The sequence below is a fragment of the Grus americana genome, chromosome 1 (genome assembly GCF_028858705.1).
Source record: "Grus americana isolate bGruAme1 chromosome 1, bGruAme1.mat, whole genome shotgun sequence".
NCBI lineage: Eukaryota > Metazoa > Chordata > Aves > Gruiformes > Gruidae > Grus > Grus americana.
In genome coordinates this window covers 218,317,035-218,333,461 of record NC_072852.1, presented here as the reverse complement: position 1 = coordinate 218,333,461, position 16,427 = coordinate 218,317,035, and the positions used below count along the sequence as shown (strand labels likewise).

At 43.7% G+C, this 16,427-nt stretch overlaps 1 protein-coding gene across 2 annotated transcripts in view; it reads right to left on the bottom strand.

The window, feature by feature from the left end:
* PGM2L1 (phosphoglucomutase 2 like 1) overlaps window positions 1-16,427 on the bottom strand; it is a 53,315-nt gene that overhangs the window by 29,045 nt on the left and 7,843 nt on the right. For both annotated transcript variants that reach the window (XM_054836534.1, XM_054836543.1), the window contains exon 4: window positions 1,104-1,271. In XM_054836534.1, the coding sequence (XP_054692509.1) occupies window positions 1,104-1,271 (168 nt within the window). The remainder of the gene's footprint in view (window positions 1-1,103; window positions 1,272-16,427) is intronic.

Below are 16,427 nucleotides of genomic sequence, written 5' to 3'. Positions count from 1 at the left end.
CCCATTGCAGCCTCTATCCAGCTCCTCAACTCCACATACCAGCTTTTGGGCCCTTCTAAACGTATGTCCAGTGCCACCAAACAGACCCTAATCTCTGGCAGAGGAGCCAGAAATTGGGACTAAAGTCTCCCTGGCCAAAACTTTATCCTCCATGCAGACCCATCCCACCAGCCCCTTTCCAACAACAGTAGTATTCAACTATCAACATGGCAGTCAAGAGCTTTGTCTAAGTTCCAAGATCTCCCTATCTGTATTCAAATCAAGATGTCCATCCCAAAATACTCTACTCCAAACTTCAAAGAACTAGTCCTCAAACAGATCAACATCTGTTTACAATGTTTTCTTAGCAAATAATTCTATAATGATATCTCTAACCCAAATACACAAATATTAAATCATAGATAAATCATGAATCATTGACACCTCTGATACAATATGTAATGTAAAATTTGCAGTTTGAGAGTTTAAGTTCTCAAATTACTTTCTTGCATCTCTACTTAAAGAAGTACAAAGACCTACAGACAGAGCTATAGTAATACCAGTGCACTTACCCACAATGTTTTCTGTAACTATCCAATCCAGTTGTAGGTAACAACCAGTAACTGGAAAGATTCCCCAGAAATTGAACAATTTATAATACAGATGTTCCTTATAGTCTACATTTGCTTTTCCATCTTACTTCCTGTTCATTTTCTTACAACTTTGGCTAAAAATGAAAGAAAAGGCTCATTTGGTTGGAATGGGTTTGCTTTGTTTTGTTGGGTTTTTTGGGGTTTTTTTGTTTGGTTTTATTTTGGTTTTTTTAGTTTTTGACAAATACTAAAAGTTCTTATGACAGCTAATGATTTCCAACTGCAGAGCAGTATAATAGACTTTAACTACCAGCCAAATTCCAGTGGAAGTGATTATATTCTGCCTCCTAGGATGCCCAGTTACACCTGTTCAAGCTACTTTTCTTCCAGCACTAAACACTTCATGCTATCGCTCTACTGTTGAATGGCTGCTGTGTTTCACCCTCAGCTTGTATTTCAGTGATACACTATATGACCCAAACGTTTACTGTGAAACCATTCAGTCCTCTCCTATACAACTATTCAGCTTACCTGTGTTGACTGGATCACAGTAAGATCATTAATGTAGCAAAAGCCCGCTCCCATAGCGGAGCGAAGCCCGGCAGTTCCAAAGGTCAGCCTGCAGCAAAGACGATCCCGTAACTCTTTATGTTTTCCATTCTGTAACAAGCTTTCAATCTGTTCTTTTGTTTTCTGGTTCTGCAAAAGAAGATTAAAGTCTTCATTTAGTTCTCGAAATCAGGACCTGAACTATACGCTCATTGTTTTTAAATAATTCCTAGTTCTGCAGTGCAATAAGTTCTTGCTGTCCTATAAAATGCCTGCCTGCATAAACTAGCCTTCATTGTAACTCTCATTTCTATTGTATTCTCTTTTCTGTATCATCCTTATTTATAAAAGATTCAAGAGCTCTTGCTGACATTGATACGCTGATGTGTTTGACTGGTCATTAATACAAGCTTCATGTAGCTGGAAGGTGTAAGTGAGGAGCATAGACTTTAGAACAGGTTTTTCCAAGGCAGGTAGCACAAGTTAATTCTCGATCTGTGCTGCTGGAAGACAGACAAAAATCCTAACTTCAAAGCAGTATTTCCTTCCTCCCCACCCACAGGAAAGGTCTGCAAAGAAGCACAGTAAAATAAAGCTGACACTGTAAAACCAAAAATAAATCTTCTCTTTTCTAGTTACATTAATCATTAGTGAGGCGGGTACAAGAGAGTCAAAGCCCTTTTTACCAGAAATTCAAAGAAACATAGGTGTTTCTGTCAGAAAATCCCAGCCATTTTTGACACTTTCCCTTCTCAGTATATACACTGGATATGAGTGGGTTGAAAAAAAAGAAAAAAAGTCCTACTTGTGAAGGTATCACATGCATCATTATAACAGCCACTTTCACTACTTTTTAACTGTACTTAGGAGGGTCTCAAGAATCTTGTCAGTAAATCCCAGAGAATTAAAAACAAGTTTCCCCAATTACTCAAAAGTTCAGAAGGAATGCATTTTTACACACAGAACGTGATACAGCCACTGAACAAAGAATTCTCCAAAGAAGGCACTGGATTTATCTTTTTGAAGGGAAAAAAAAAAAATCAAATATTGACAGTCTTATGGTACATATGGAAGAGCCAGAGACATTTGTCCTTTCCGGTATCATCGTTAACTGACTGTTACACCACTTCACTGAAAGCTCCCAGCAGTTACATCCTGATGTTTGTGCATATCGCAGCGGGAACTGCTCTGCCGTTACCTGAAAGAGGCCATACCAGGTCAGACCGAATAGCTGGTTAGTCCAGTGCCCTGACAGCAACTGTCAACAGACACCTAGAAAAAGGCCTAAGGACAGCGCAATCGTGGCAGGAATCTGGACAAAGGTGCAAGGGTGATCTCAGTATTTCCTAGTAGTGAGTTGCTGATCTGCACAGGAGGGCTCCTTGTACCATCAAAAGGGATATAAACATCAGACAAATCAGGACAGAACATTTTTAAAAGTATGCCATCCCATGCCTCTGTCACCTAAAGCCCATGACTAAAATGAATGGGCACCTGACAAGGAAAACAAAGCATTTATCACTTCCATGTATAGAGAATACACTTACTACCATTTCTCATTCAGCTGATGGAGTGATTATACACATCTCTAAAAGGCTTAATTCAAGTATTTACCTCAAGGTAGAAAATGCTACAATCCTATGGATGTCCTTAAGTCAGTCCTATGCAGCACACAGCAGGTTACGTAGCACAGTGGAGAAAAGACACCCATTGTTGAAATCTCCCTCTGTTCCTTGTTTTCCTAAACTTGCATCACTTTCAAAGCTATGGACTTCTGAGTGTACAAAATGCACGTACATGCATTCTATTTGTTCTTCGTAGTTATTCTGCACCATCAACTAATATTGAGACTACAAAACAACAGGACAAAATAGGGAAACTTTAATATTAAAATTACCTATGATGATTAGAATTAGATAGTCATGGTAATACCAACCACACCATCCTGGACATGCCTAGGGAGACCTGGGGGGAAGTGAAAGAAGGCGAGTCCAGTTTGACAAAGAGAAACAACGACAGAATATCGATGTCTGTCCTTTTACATGTACTAACAGGGAGCGATCTACCCATAGGATGCTGTTTTGAAAGAAGTACCCATATTATATAATATGGGGATTTTGAAGGCTTTATAAATTTATTTGGTCATCAAAAAACTCAGCCTGTCTACTGACATCCAGTTTGGACAAGACAGCTCCTATAAACACAGCACATCCCAGCCAGGCTGTGTAGAAGGCAAGCGACACACAGCTGGAAAAAACAATGACTCTAGCCATGTAACAGTACAGCTCAGGCTGCACGAGTGCTTCTCAAACAGCGTTGCTTCAAGCAGGGTCCTAAGGAAGGGTTAAAAAAGGCAAATGGAATCTGAAAGGCAAGGGTAAAGCACCCCTGACATTTAAAATAGAGGTCAGCCAGCTTCAGCTCCTGCACTGCCTGCCACAAGGCAGCCTCTGTAGCACAGGGAAACGTGCTCTGCACAGAGGGAGGTTCTTCAGGAGGATTTGAAAAATGCTGCAAGAAGCACAATGATATGAGCTGCATGATATTTCATTCGGCAAAAAATATTCAATACAACTTGTTCAAAATCTGAAACTATTGTCACTGCTTGACAAGGAATCTTGAACACTAACAGGACAAGACGTGAATTTAAAATCAATTTTAATGTCTTTATGCCTTAAAATAAAAAGGCAAGCCATTATTGTTCAGGCTCTCAGATGGCTCTGCAACCAAAGCGAGCCATTACTCACAACACAGCTAAAAAAAGACCTAAAAATAAAACAAAAACAATGAGGCACAAAAAATATTAAATCCCAGAAGTGAAAGCTTCTCTTTTAGCTGTTCATAGGCAATCAACCAGAAAACAAATGACTAATCCGAAAAGAGTCTGAGGCAGGAGTACAGGAAAACTCATTTCACACTATCAAAACTCAACACATAGTTTTGCTTTCAAATAAGGTTATTAAATTACACAGCATCTTTAATATCTTTTTAGGGTAAGCCATATTGCTTGCCTGCAAGAGTAGAACAGTGTGTAGTACATTACACAGTTTGTGGTCTGGAGTTTTGCAAAACTGAGGCAAGACTTTCCTGAAGCAATAACACAAACATTTATTTTACAAATAGATTAACATGCATTTTTGATTGAAGCTACCTTATTTATTTCCTAGGGAACAAAAATGAGTTAGCCAAAATAGCATCCAAACAACATTTTAATTTGCTCAGGTCGCATTCAGTTAGCTAAAATTTCCTGCAATCAGAAAAGAAAAAAGGAGAAAAAAAAAGTTACAAGCTAAAGAAGAAAATCTTAAAGCTTTCCACAGATGACCTGAAACTCTTGGAGCTACAGAAAGGAGTTTTACAAGACTTAGTATAAATTCAGATGTGGTGATGATCTGTCCCATGCTCTGGGTTACAAATTCAATAGCACTAGAAGGCTGATCTCAAGGCAGCTGCTACCACAACCATCCGTGGCACGTTCCTTACTGCTTTTCATTGTTTCCTGCTTTTCAGTTTTTCTCCGAGTTGGAGTTTCAAAGCCTATGGACCAGTTCAGCTTCTTGCAACATACTGCTTGGGTATGAACACCATTTACCATACTAAACTGAGAATTTCAAAAGGCACTGCAGTCAGGTGGGGATTAAAGATAAGGATAGCTTCGACTGTTGACATTTAACCTTATTGCAAATTCTCAAAAAACAGGTTTTTTTGGTGTTTTGCTTTGCAGATATGAAATACAGTAATATATCTTTAAGTAATAAATCTGTATTGAAAGTTTCACAGTAGCTATTATGAAGGTTCATTTTTCAAAGTGGAACAGTTGTAACATTAAAACACACAACAGGCTTTAACATTAGAGACTGGGGTTATGAAGAAGAAAGTCTATGCCTTTACACAAAGCATATTTTCTGAAGTAATAAATTTCACTGCATGGGCACTCTCTCCCTCAACACTTCCTGTCACATGAAGCAAGATGCACTAGGAGGGTATATCAGAGTAGTCAAGCTATGCAGCATCCCATTATATTACTAAGTTCCAAGGAAATATCATTGATCCCACCTATGGATGCAATTACCTGATGTTGAGGTGAGAGGCTTACTAGCAGCTTTAAGTAGTTCATTGATGTATTCAAAAATAACTATAAAGGACCACTGCTTAGAAAAGAATTTCTCAAGCTTCTGAAGCCAAGCAAGGCAGGAGCATGGTGTTAGCACCAAACTCAATTAGCTTGGAAACACAAAGTCAGACAACTGAAGTGCCTGCTCTTAACCGTTGCCTGGATTAGTACGTCAGTAAACTCTGTTAATCACAACGCCGAAGTCTAGCGTAAGCAAGTGAGAAGTTCCTTAGAGATTATCAACTACAGTGTTTGGACATTATTTTTAATATCCTTAAAAAAAACCCCAAAACCAAACACACCCACAACACAAAACTGTCTAAAGTTTCCTGTCTTAATCAGAAATAAACTAGCCCGTTTCATACATGAACAGTCATTTCTTAATAAAGGCAATGCTCCAAGAAATCCTTGCATGCCCAATGGCTCTAACAAAGGAATTCAAATTCTTCTCATGGATTTAGCGACTTGAAGAGCCCACAGAATTTAGTGCTTCTTCTAAAGTCAAGCAGTACGTGGCTGTCAGTGATATGAAAACAGCATTTCTTTCAGTAGCCACCAAGCATGCTAAATCTCTGCACTGCTGGCCAACATGACTTGTGGAAGAGCAGCTGAAGCACTCACAGACAGCAGAGCAGCTTGGGGGATGCAGGTCAGGGTAGGGACCCCAGCTGCTGTGCCGGCAAGTGCGGCATCACTGCTGGAGGCACAGAGGGTGGGAGACGAGGGCAAAGGTGCTGTGGTGAGCTCAATGCCTGCAGCCTTACCCCACCAATGCGACTTGTGGTCTTCCCTAGGGCCCCCCAGCCGCTCCAGAAGCGCTGGTGACTTGTCTGGTAGGGATACCCCAAGGGGTTCAGGTGCTGACTGCCAGGTACTGCCTTCTCCTTCATTGCCCTGTGAAGCTGAGCAGGGAATACCCCAGTAACTAGGCTGCAGTTGCTATCCTACACTAGAAAGAGGTTGCGGAAAGGTGGAAAAGAAGAGGCTGGGTCCATTTCTGTACCACGGCTTTGGCAGGGTCTGCCCACTGTGATAGGTGTGCGTGTACACAGACCTGAGATCAGCACTGAGCAGCACTCCCCAAAGAAGGGAGATGCAGACCCTTCAAAGCCTCTGAGCTGCTACTGGCTTTCAGAGGATTATTTACTGGTAGAAGAAGCATCTGGCAAAGAGCAGGGCAGCATTGGGGATGGAGGTGAGACCCACATCCTACAGCGATGGGGGAACCTCTGCAGCCAGCAAAACAGCTTTCCATGCATCTGACAAGTGGCCACCACGTCATAAGGCCCCACCCCTTGCAGCTGCACACAGACACGCACACACACATATATATAGGTCAGGAGGCAGGACAAGGCAGCAATCAAGAGGCAACAGATGCTGCTCCTCCTGCTCCGGGTGGGGAAGGGGTCCTGGCCACTGCCAGCAGTGTGCAAGGAGGCGGCAGATAAGGTGACAGTGGTTAGGAGGGCCCTGGAAGGAAAAGCTCGTGCTACCTGAACATAGGCTGTTGGGGCCAGAAAAGGGACAGGGAAGGAAAGAGCTGCCTCTGGCTGGTGACTGGGCTGGAGTTGCGTTTCTGACTGTGGCTCTCACCTTGATCCAGAAGGGAAAGGATAAATAAGAAAAACACCACCAGTTCCCTCAGTCTCACCTCACAGGTGAGTGCTGCAGCCCCCCACCTTCTTGGAGCCCCTCTGCTGAAGTTGCACCAGTTTGTCAATACCTTTCTTGTACTGGGAGTCCCAAAACCAGACACAGTATCTGGATGTAGGCTAACAAGTGCCAAATAAAGGGAGATAATTCCTTCCCCACAATGGCCCGGGATGCTGTCAACATCCTCAGCTGTCAGGGAAGGCCGCTGGCTACTGTTCAGCACAGAGACTTCCAGAGCCTTTTCAGCAGAGCCAAGCCCCAGCTTGCGTTGCCACAGCAGGTTCCTTCTCAAGTGCAGCCTGTCCTCATTGAATTTAACTTAAGGTCCCTGCTGGTCCATTCCCCCAGCCTGTCTACTTCCCCACGAATAGCAGCTCTGTCCTCAACTGTCTGCTTCCCAATCTGGCAGCACCTAAAAACATGATGTGAGTGTACTCAGAGCTGTTAATCTACCATTTTAAGATGTAAATTTGTGGAGCATTCTTAATTTTTAAATAGCTTTGAGACTTGCCACTTGATACGCAGGAAGTAAAGAGCAACCAGAGGTCAGGCAATGTTTTCCTATCCCATTTCAAGGAGACTCTACCAAGTACATTCAGGGAGTCCTCTCATTCTCACAGAGAGCAGGGTTTTGCATTATTAACAAGTTGAGAGGAGAAATAATAAGACTATCAGAACCTCCCCTTCAGTACTTCAGATTCAGTGTCACAAAGAAATAGAAACAATAAATACTTGGGACAGACAGGCTGCTGTATCGGTAAGAGTCTGAACATAGTTCTGCACTTACGTGAGCACCAGAAAAAAATAAGTACTGCATTATTTTTTCCTATAAAATTATTACATTAATATATATATGCCATGTCTAGAAAGCTAGTACTACTTCCTCATAAAAATTATTTTTTGCAAGTTATCTGTGTTGTTTCTGACTTCAGTTCTCAGTCAGGAACTTTACATAACCTATATTAGCAGTGCTGTGGAGTGAAATTTTAAAGTGGTTTTAATGGCTTTTAAGAAGAAGGAAGGAGGTGAGCCTGCTGGGGATGTGAGACGCACTTGAAACAACTATTTATAAAAATTTACTGCCAGAATCTGGTGTAGGGCAGAACTGGGGGGCCGCATCCTGCAGCAGCCCAAGGTAGCAGTTGAACTCTGCAACATCACCACATTAAATAAACAAAAAAAAATTATATATTATCTGAATTCAGTGTTATGCTTCTTCATCTTCACTTTTCCATTTACTACACAGTTACCTACTGAGACATAATTACACTTCTTTTGTAGCTCATCAGGATACATAATCTGAAACAACTGGAGAACTGAAGTACAAAAAGCATTAGCTGAGTATTTCTTACTGGTTCATTCACTCTCAATCATGTTAATAATGTGTATTTACTGCCAGAGTTAGGTTTCAAAGCTAATATCCTGTCAAAATAAGTGGCACTTTACAACTTTGAAAGCAATCATTTTTTGTTTTGCAGACACTCTTTGCGTACATAGCCTGGAAGAAGGGAAAAAGGTCTCAAATTTGCTTAGAAGTCAGCAAATTCGACAGCCACAAATTAAGTGTATCAATATTTGCCAGCCAGCCTTTGGTTTTTCATCAGCAATTGTTTTAAGCTTTTTTCAAATAAAATCAGGGTCAGTCCCTAAGATCCAAACATATCAAAGTATCTATTTGTAGGAACTCCTAACGAAGAGAAATGGAGCATTGGCAGTGGCATGGCTAATCAACTTATATACACAACTAAAGACCAGCAGTGGCACTTGCCTCAAGTTTTCATTTACAAATTCTCTTAGAAATTCTAGGTTCTCACTTCTTAAGCAAGAAGTATTTGTTTTCTACTCATCAACCGCACCAACGTTTTTATGCAAAAAAAAGTTGGGGAACTGCAGGCAAGCAGTTACTCAGGCTAGTTACTGCAGCAGGAGAGGGAAAGGTAATGGTAGAGCAAATCACAGCCTCCACATATGGCTGTAGGCACTGGATCATAAAAATCACAAAAGTGTTAGGGTTGGAAGGGACCTCACAGCCCACCCAGTGCCACCCCTGCCATGGGCAGGGACACCCTCCACTAGCCCAGCTTGCCCAAAGCCCCATCCAACCTGGCCTTCAACACTGCCAGGGAGCCAGGGGCAGCCACAGCTTCTCGGGGCAACCTGTGCCAGGGCCTCAGCACCCTCACAGGGAAGGATTTCTGCCTCACATCTCATCTCCATCTCCCCTCCTGCAGCTTCAGGCCATTCCCCCTTGGCCTGTCACTCCCTGCCCTTGGCACCAGCCCCTCTCCAGCTTTCCTGGAGCCCCTTTGGGGACTGGAAGGGGCTCTAAGGTCTCCCCGCAGCCTTCTCTTCTCCAGGCTGAACCACCCCAACTCTCTCAGCCTGAGGTCTCCAGAGCAGAGGTGCTCCAGCCCTCGCATCATCTCCGTGGCCTCCTCTGGACTCGCTCCAACAGCTCCATGTCCTTCTTGTGCTGGGGACCCCCCGAGCTGGACGCAGCACTGCAGGGGGTCTCACCAGAGTGGAGCAGAAGGGCAGAATCCCCTCCCTCGACCTGCTGGTCACGCTGCTGGACATGCAGCCCAGGACACGGTTGGCTCTCTGGGCTGCAAGCGCACATTGCTGGGTCACATTGAACTTCTCGTCCCCCAACACCCTCAAGCCCTTCTCCTCAGGGCTGCTCTCCATCCATTCTCTGCCCAGCCTGTACTTGAGAGGTAGAAGGTTCCCTACATAACATCCCTTGACTCTGCCAAGGATACATTTACACTGTGAGTTCATCTTGTTCTGTTTTGTTCTTAAATCCTGGTGCCTCAGAGTTGACTGTTACAGAGGTGTTGTGGCTCTACTTCTGGTAAGGAGCCCACAGGAGTGGAAGAAGCCAGGCTGAAAGAACATTTTAGGTACAGTATACATCCATTCTGCCTGTCTGAAGTGAACCACGGAATAGTTTTGCTCCATGCACCAAGAACAGTCCTCCAATACTGTCCCCAAAGGCCCTACACCTCCCCATACATCATACAACCCACGTACACAGGACCCAAATCTTCATGCTACCAAAACTAGCACCCCACTAGCACTTTGAACTAACAAGAGCAACGAGTTCGTGAGGCAGGGAGGCTGCACGTACAGCACAAGATAGGCTCAGCCAAGCGCTATGTAACATTAATGGTGCCCATCCACCCTCGAGGCTAGGAGGCCACAAACAGCGTGACTACAGCCACACTGTACTGCGGAAAGCACAGGCAGACTGCACCACTGATGAGCTAGTTCCCTCTGAGAAGGACAGTCACATTGTGCTGTCGTTTCAGGAATGCTAAAACCTGGACACCTGTATCTGCAAGGAAGTATGGTAAAAAGCTCCAAACGAGCAATTCTCCGATTAGCATTTCAGAAAAACAGACAACACAAGACCAAATGCTAATGGCAAGAGGAGCGGCAAACAGAAACGCAGCTCCAAGTCCTTTAATTCTGTAGCTTGGCGTACAAAACAGGAAGAAGTCATAGGCAAAGCAGGCCACATCACCACATTGTTCAACAAGCTGAAATAGTTCATAGCACACACATTTCACTTGGTTCTCTGCTCTTCCCGAGGGTCATGGTAAGATCGCATCCAGTAAGCAAAAGACCATCTTTCTGTTGACATTCATTTCATTACTTCTATTTTTGTGGAAAGTTTTGTACAGTTTATATAAACAAGTTCAAGTAGACTTTTGCTTCACAGAACAGGACCTTGAGAGATCATCTTTTCCAACCCTCCTGCTTGAGCAGGGACACAGAGTTAGCTGCCCAGGACCCTGTCTGGGCAGCTACTGAATATAGGACTCCAAGGATGCAGACTCCACCACCTCCCTGGACAACCTGTGTCAGTGCTCAGTCACCCTCATAGTAAAAAAATGTTTCCTGGTGTTCAGAGGGAACCTCCTGTGTTTGATTTCTTCCAGTCCTGTCAGTTAAAGAAGATGTAATACTTTTGCAGTGAACCAAGGAGACTGAAGCCAGTTTATGTATTTTGTTCCAGTGTCTAACTGAAGTGTGTAGCACAGGACAGTCCCTGGCAAAATCCCTGGTTCATGTCAGGGAGCAAAAGATGCGAGTCCTGCTGTTCACACAGATGTCCTCAGAGCTGTCAGCAACTCGTGGATGCAGGGTTTGGCCCTGGACATGTATTTAATCTTAAGCGAGTGAAATATGACCTTCAGTCAACTTGACAAGCATTTTTCTTCCAGAATTTAGCCTTCAAACCCACAAATCTCAGTAGCGTAAGTCTTTAAAACTGGACAGTAAATAGGGCCTGCTGCTTTTAATTCTATTTTAACCTTTGCTGAGCTGCTGTTCTTTAAATTGCTGCTACAGCTACTTAGTTTACCTCCCCAGCACTATCAGTTGTTATTATTATTTTATTAATATGTTTCTTCTTGCTTGAATGGTCCATGTCACTGTGATGCACCAGCCCCAGTGATGTCACAGCCACGTCACAGCAGACAGAACATTGGTGGTGGTCCATGTTACGGGGAGCTGGTGGCACAGCCAGGCCCAGATGGGCACACCAAGGGCTGTGCCAGGCAGGGGAGGGCAGGGTGGCTGTTCCTCCTTTGTCACTTCTCCTGTGCATCACAGCTGGACACCCAGAGGGGGACAGGGCCAGACCACAGCACACTCCTGTCCTCTCCCTTCAGAGAGAAGTACCCTGCCTGTATCCCATCACAGTCATGCAGGGAGCTGGGCAGAGGGAGCTCCCCATCCTTTTATGCTGGGTAGCCACAGTCCCAGCCCCCCACGAGCTCCTGGCACCATCACTAGCGATCCAGTGGCCAGAACACTGGTGGTGACTCATGTCACCAAGGAGCAGGTGGCACAGTTGGCCCAGGAAGGATGTCTCCTGGCCATCAGTGAGACATGGGATGGACAGCCTTGGCAGGAGGCTGGGAGAGCCCCAGGCAGGGGCTGTCCGAGGGGATGGAAGATGATCGCTTTGGTTGATGATTCTCCCATCTTTGACAGCTGCAGCCCCAGATACAGGCATAATCAGACCACAGCCTCCTCTGCTTGACCTAAGGATAAGGAAACACACACCACTCCAGTCCGTACTGGATCACCAGCCTACAGGCAGCTGGAACCTCCCCACAGCTGAGGACAAAGGTATCTCTGCACCACCCACTATATCCAAACCCTACCCACCCGCCATATCCGACCCCTGTCATGGTCCTACAAGCAGCTGGAAGCACCCCACAGCTGTAGACAAAGCGATCTCCACACCCCATTATGGCCTTACAGGCAGCTGGAAGCTCAACAGAGTCATGGACGAAGGCAGCACTGTACCACCAACCACCACTGTACCATCCTACCCACCACCTCCACACTTCATCATGGACCTACAGGCAGCTGGAAGCTCCCCACAGCCATGGGCAAAGGGATCTCCACATCACCCACCACCTCTGTATTACTCCATCACTGTAGTACAGGTAGCTAGAAGCTCCCCAAAACCATGGACAGAGTAACCTCCCCACCACCCTCCATCTCTGTACCCCTCCATAGCCTTACCAGCAGCTAGGGAATCCCCACAGCCATGATCAGAGTAACCTCCCCAACACTGACTTTAAGTACAGAAAGTTCCTCAAAATAAAGTTTCTGATTCATGAACCCGTTGGCTTGTTCTTCCAGCTCATGCTGTCTTTTGTCGTAACCTTTTGGGGTTGTTCCTTGCTGTCCTTGTTTCCTTGTATTTATGCATCTTTAAATATGTGTGTGTATATATGTGATATCACAGAACCCCAGACAGGTTTGGGTGGGAAGGGACCTCCCAGCCCATCCAGTCCCACCCCCCTGCCATGGGCAGGGACACCCTCCACTAGCCCAGCTTGCCCAAAGCCCCATCCAACCTGGCCTTCAACACTGCCAGGGAGCCAGGGGCAGCCACAGCTTCTCGGGGCAACCTGTGCCAGGGCCTCAGCACCCTCATCGTGAAAAATTTCATCCTTACATCCAATCTAAACCTACCCTCTTTTAGTTTCAATCCATTGCCCCTTTGTATCTTTTGTTCCAACTAGCAGCATTTCCTGTACTTGTATGGGTAAGTCAGAGGATCACAAAATAAATTAATGTGGTTTTTTATTAGTAAGCCAGGCTCATGCTCAGGAATTTATCAAACTGATCCTTGCTGCTTATTGACTGCACAGGCTTGGATCTCCTGCTCTAAGGAAGGACTGCTTAGATAGTAGAGGAATTTCCACAGATTTCAGAAATCTTTAAGTCAAAACAGTTTGGTCTGACTCTTAAATGCTGGATCCAACTGTTTTTGTTGCGCAAGCTTTAAATCTCTCATCTACAGGCATTTACTTCCTAGATCTGTCAGTCATCTGGTACTACAAATATCACATTGATATGGATTAAGACAGTAGCAATAGTACTTTTTTCCAATAAACTCTCTTTCTTTTTTAGAACATATGAGCAACCTTGGTTTGCTTCTCTTTGAGCAGATGATGTTTTTCTAGGGAAGTATTTTAATCTTCCTTAGATAGATCCTGTAGAAAAAGTGAATCTTCTACAGCAGGCCTGTCCTTTGAATTTATGTATGTCATCTCTCCTGACTTTGGTGAGATAATTCTGACTACTTTTCACTTCTACTGGCACTATGGATCCAATATAGTACAGGCAAAACCCCAAGGTTCTATTGTAGGCCACTGAAATTAATTTCTGGATAAGATACTATTACAAAACTATTCCATATTTATATATGCACACATATATAAATATACATACATAAAGTGCACCTATGAATAAATCTGAGAGCTGCACAGAAGAACCCGGGTGGGTGGAAGGCACCAAGGCTGCGTGCTGCGGGGCTGCCCAGGGGCCAGCAGACAGGCCACCTCTTTTATATTGGCCCAATACAAAAGAAGAAACAAAAAAACCTTACATAACTGCTTTTTTTTACAGTCATTTCCACATGTCTATTTAAATAAACTGGATTGAAACTTATTGTACTAATGCTTTATAGCTCACTGCTGTTGAAGGAGGCACCTTCCCAGACTGTTCCCACTGGTGTGCTGGCCCCTTCCTTGTGTCAGGAAAAACATTTGGAAAAACATTTATGCGGCTGCAGCAAGTCAGATCAATAACAAATCCACTCTGCCCCGCCACCCTGGCTCCATTCCCTGAACAACTGCATCAATATCGTGCCAGCCCAAGCAGGCAGCAAGGGGGAAGTACAGCAATGAGGAAGGGTAAGACTACCTGCTTTCTGCAATTTTCTCATTATGATCTGATGCAGAATAAAAACTATTCATTTCTAGAACATTTTAAAATCATTAAGCCACCCAAATATGTGAAGACCACAAGAGATCCTACATCATACAGAATACTTACATATATGAACTCAGATGTACCTAACACAGGGAAGTTCCAAATTATACAAAGCAAGTCTTAATGCTCAAGTTTTATTTCTGATATCTAAGAGTGTGTAAACACAGAACAGCAATTCCCTTTCCCACCTCCATGACGACACCGCAGACAACAATATAGCTTATTCATCAATCCAGACAGTAATGCCGTGAAGTATAAGCTTCAAAACTATCCTGATGGACTTCACAGAGTTTAATGTCTCAGAACAGGCACTGAAGCACAGTACTTGTGTTATTTCAGAGCTTCTCCCTTTTCACAGCTGTTTATGCACTCTCACTAGTGTTGGTTGTACCAAGATGGGTTTTGCACCCCAATCTACCCAGAATAAGTTATTTCAATAATCCACAATTTTGTCTTTCATGTTATAATGTTACAGCTTGCAACGCATATATGTAATTTTGAAGAATTTCTTTTCTCACATGTGGCCAATTCCTAGACTTTATTGTCCCATTTTTATTCTTAAAAATTCACTTAAAAAGTCTTCATAAGAAAAAATATTGCAAGTTCAATGACAGGAGCAGGTTATTGGTCTCTAACTACCAAGTCCATTTCCTCTTGAAATGCATCTTTAAAAAAATCACAAAAATTAAAAGAATGCTGAGGGGCACTCAAAAAAAGCCCTAAAACCAACCAAGCCACCTTGTTAGCAAGTAGGAAGCTATCCATGCTACATTTGTGCACTGACAATGAGCCGTGAATTAGTAAAATAAAATGAGAGTACAGTGGAAGGGGCCTGCATGAACAGCTCCTGGAGAACTAACTCAAGTTTTCCTACCATGTGATGTTCTAACTGTGCCTTTGTAGTAACCACAAAACATCCCCTTCTCCCAGGTACACTCCACTTCAACAACCACAGCTCAGGAACAGTTTGTGTACAAACACTCCTGGATATCTTTATGGAAGATGAGCAAAGCTACACTACACTGAGCATGTCCAGGGAACAGGAGTCTTGTCAGTGATCCTATAGGGCTAATTAATACACCAGCAGCCAACAGTTTGAGCTTAGGCTTCATTTTTATGGTGTGAGGACTTACTGAGGGAAAGCAAGAGGGCACCTGTTATCTACTCTGACTTGTAGGCAAAGCTGTGAATCTTTCTTTGGGACTATGTTTTTGATTAAGTAGATCAGCATCTTAGTTCTACTGTTCTCTCTCCCACCAGCTGCTGAGCCAGTATCTGACCCTCAGATTTACACTGAAACCTCCTCTGCTGCTACATACAACAAATGCTAAGCTACTGTACTGAGCACACCTCATTTTCATGCCACTCTATGTGCTTAGGTGGTTTTACAGAGTGGCAAGAATGTTCCACACACAAAATCATTACTACAACCAAGGTCCAAAATTCTAACATTTGCTCTAAAGAGATGTGGTTTTCTCAGAGACAACCACTCTGACACAGCTTTCTACCGAACCCAGACTCCTTTAGAAGACTGAAGGCAGATGTGGAAGTACAATAGTAAAGTTACAGAGTAGATTAAGAGGAATTAAAGGGAGAAAATATAGAACAATGACTAATTGTTCATATAGTTTACCAATGAGGACCAAACAAAAGAAAAAAGTAAAACGCACAGCAATTAAGAAGAGAGAAGGGGAAAGGACGGAGATTTAGTTGGCAAGCTTCCTTTAAGCCAGTTGCTAGAAGCATTAATGAAGATGCACAATTCTGGTGAGAGAGAGGAAAGCAGAAAGCTCATCATATGGTCAGACTTCCTCCACCCACCCACACCCCAGCCCGTAATCAGTTACAGTTTAGAAGAGGTTAGCACATATACCCAAATCAAAAAGCATGAAGAGCACAGCTCTAAGAATTAATTACAGCAAGTAATTTTCAATTAAGTTAGAGGACAAAAGCTCCCCACAGCTAAATACAGCTGTGAATATAGCACATAGATTTTTTTTCTTTGATCAAAGGCAGCACAAGTCCCTGCGGCCAAGGAAGCCGCTGGGTGGGAAAGGGGTGGGAGAGAGCTCCTTGTCAAGTCATTTCATAAGCAGCAAAGCTACAGAGACCTCATTTCCTCAGTTTGTGGTGAAATACGAGAGCTTTGGACAAATAATCCCTCCTCATGCCATACTGGCTGGTTTCTCCTCCCACAACACTTTTGCTTCTTTTGTTTACAACCTCCACAGGTG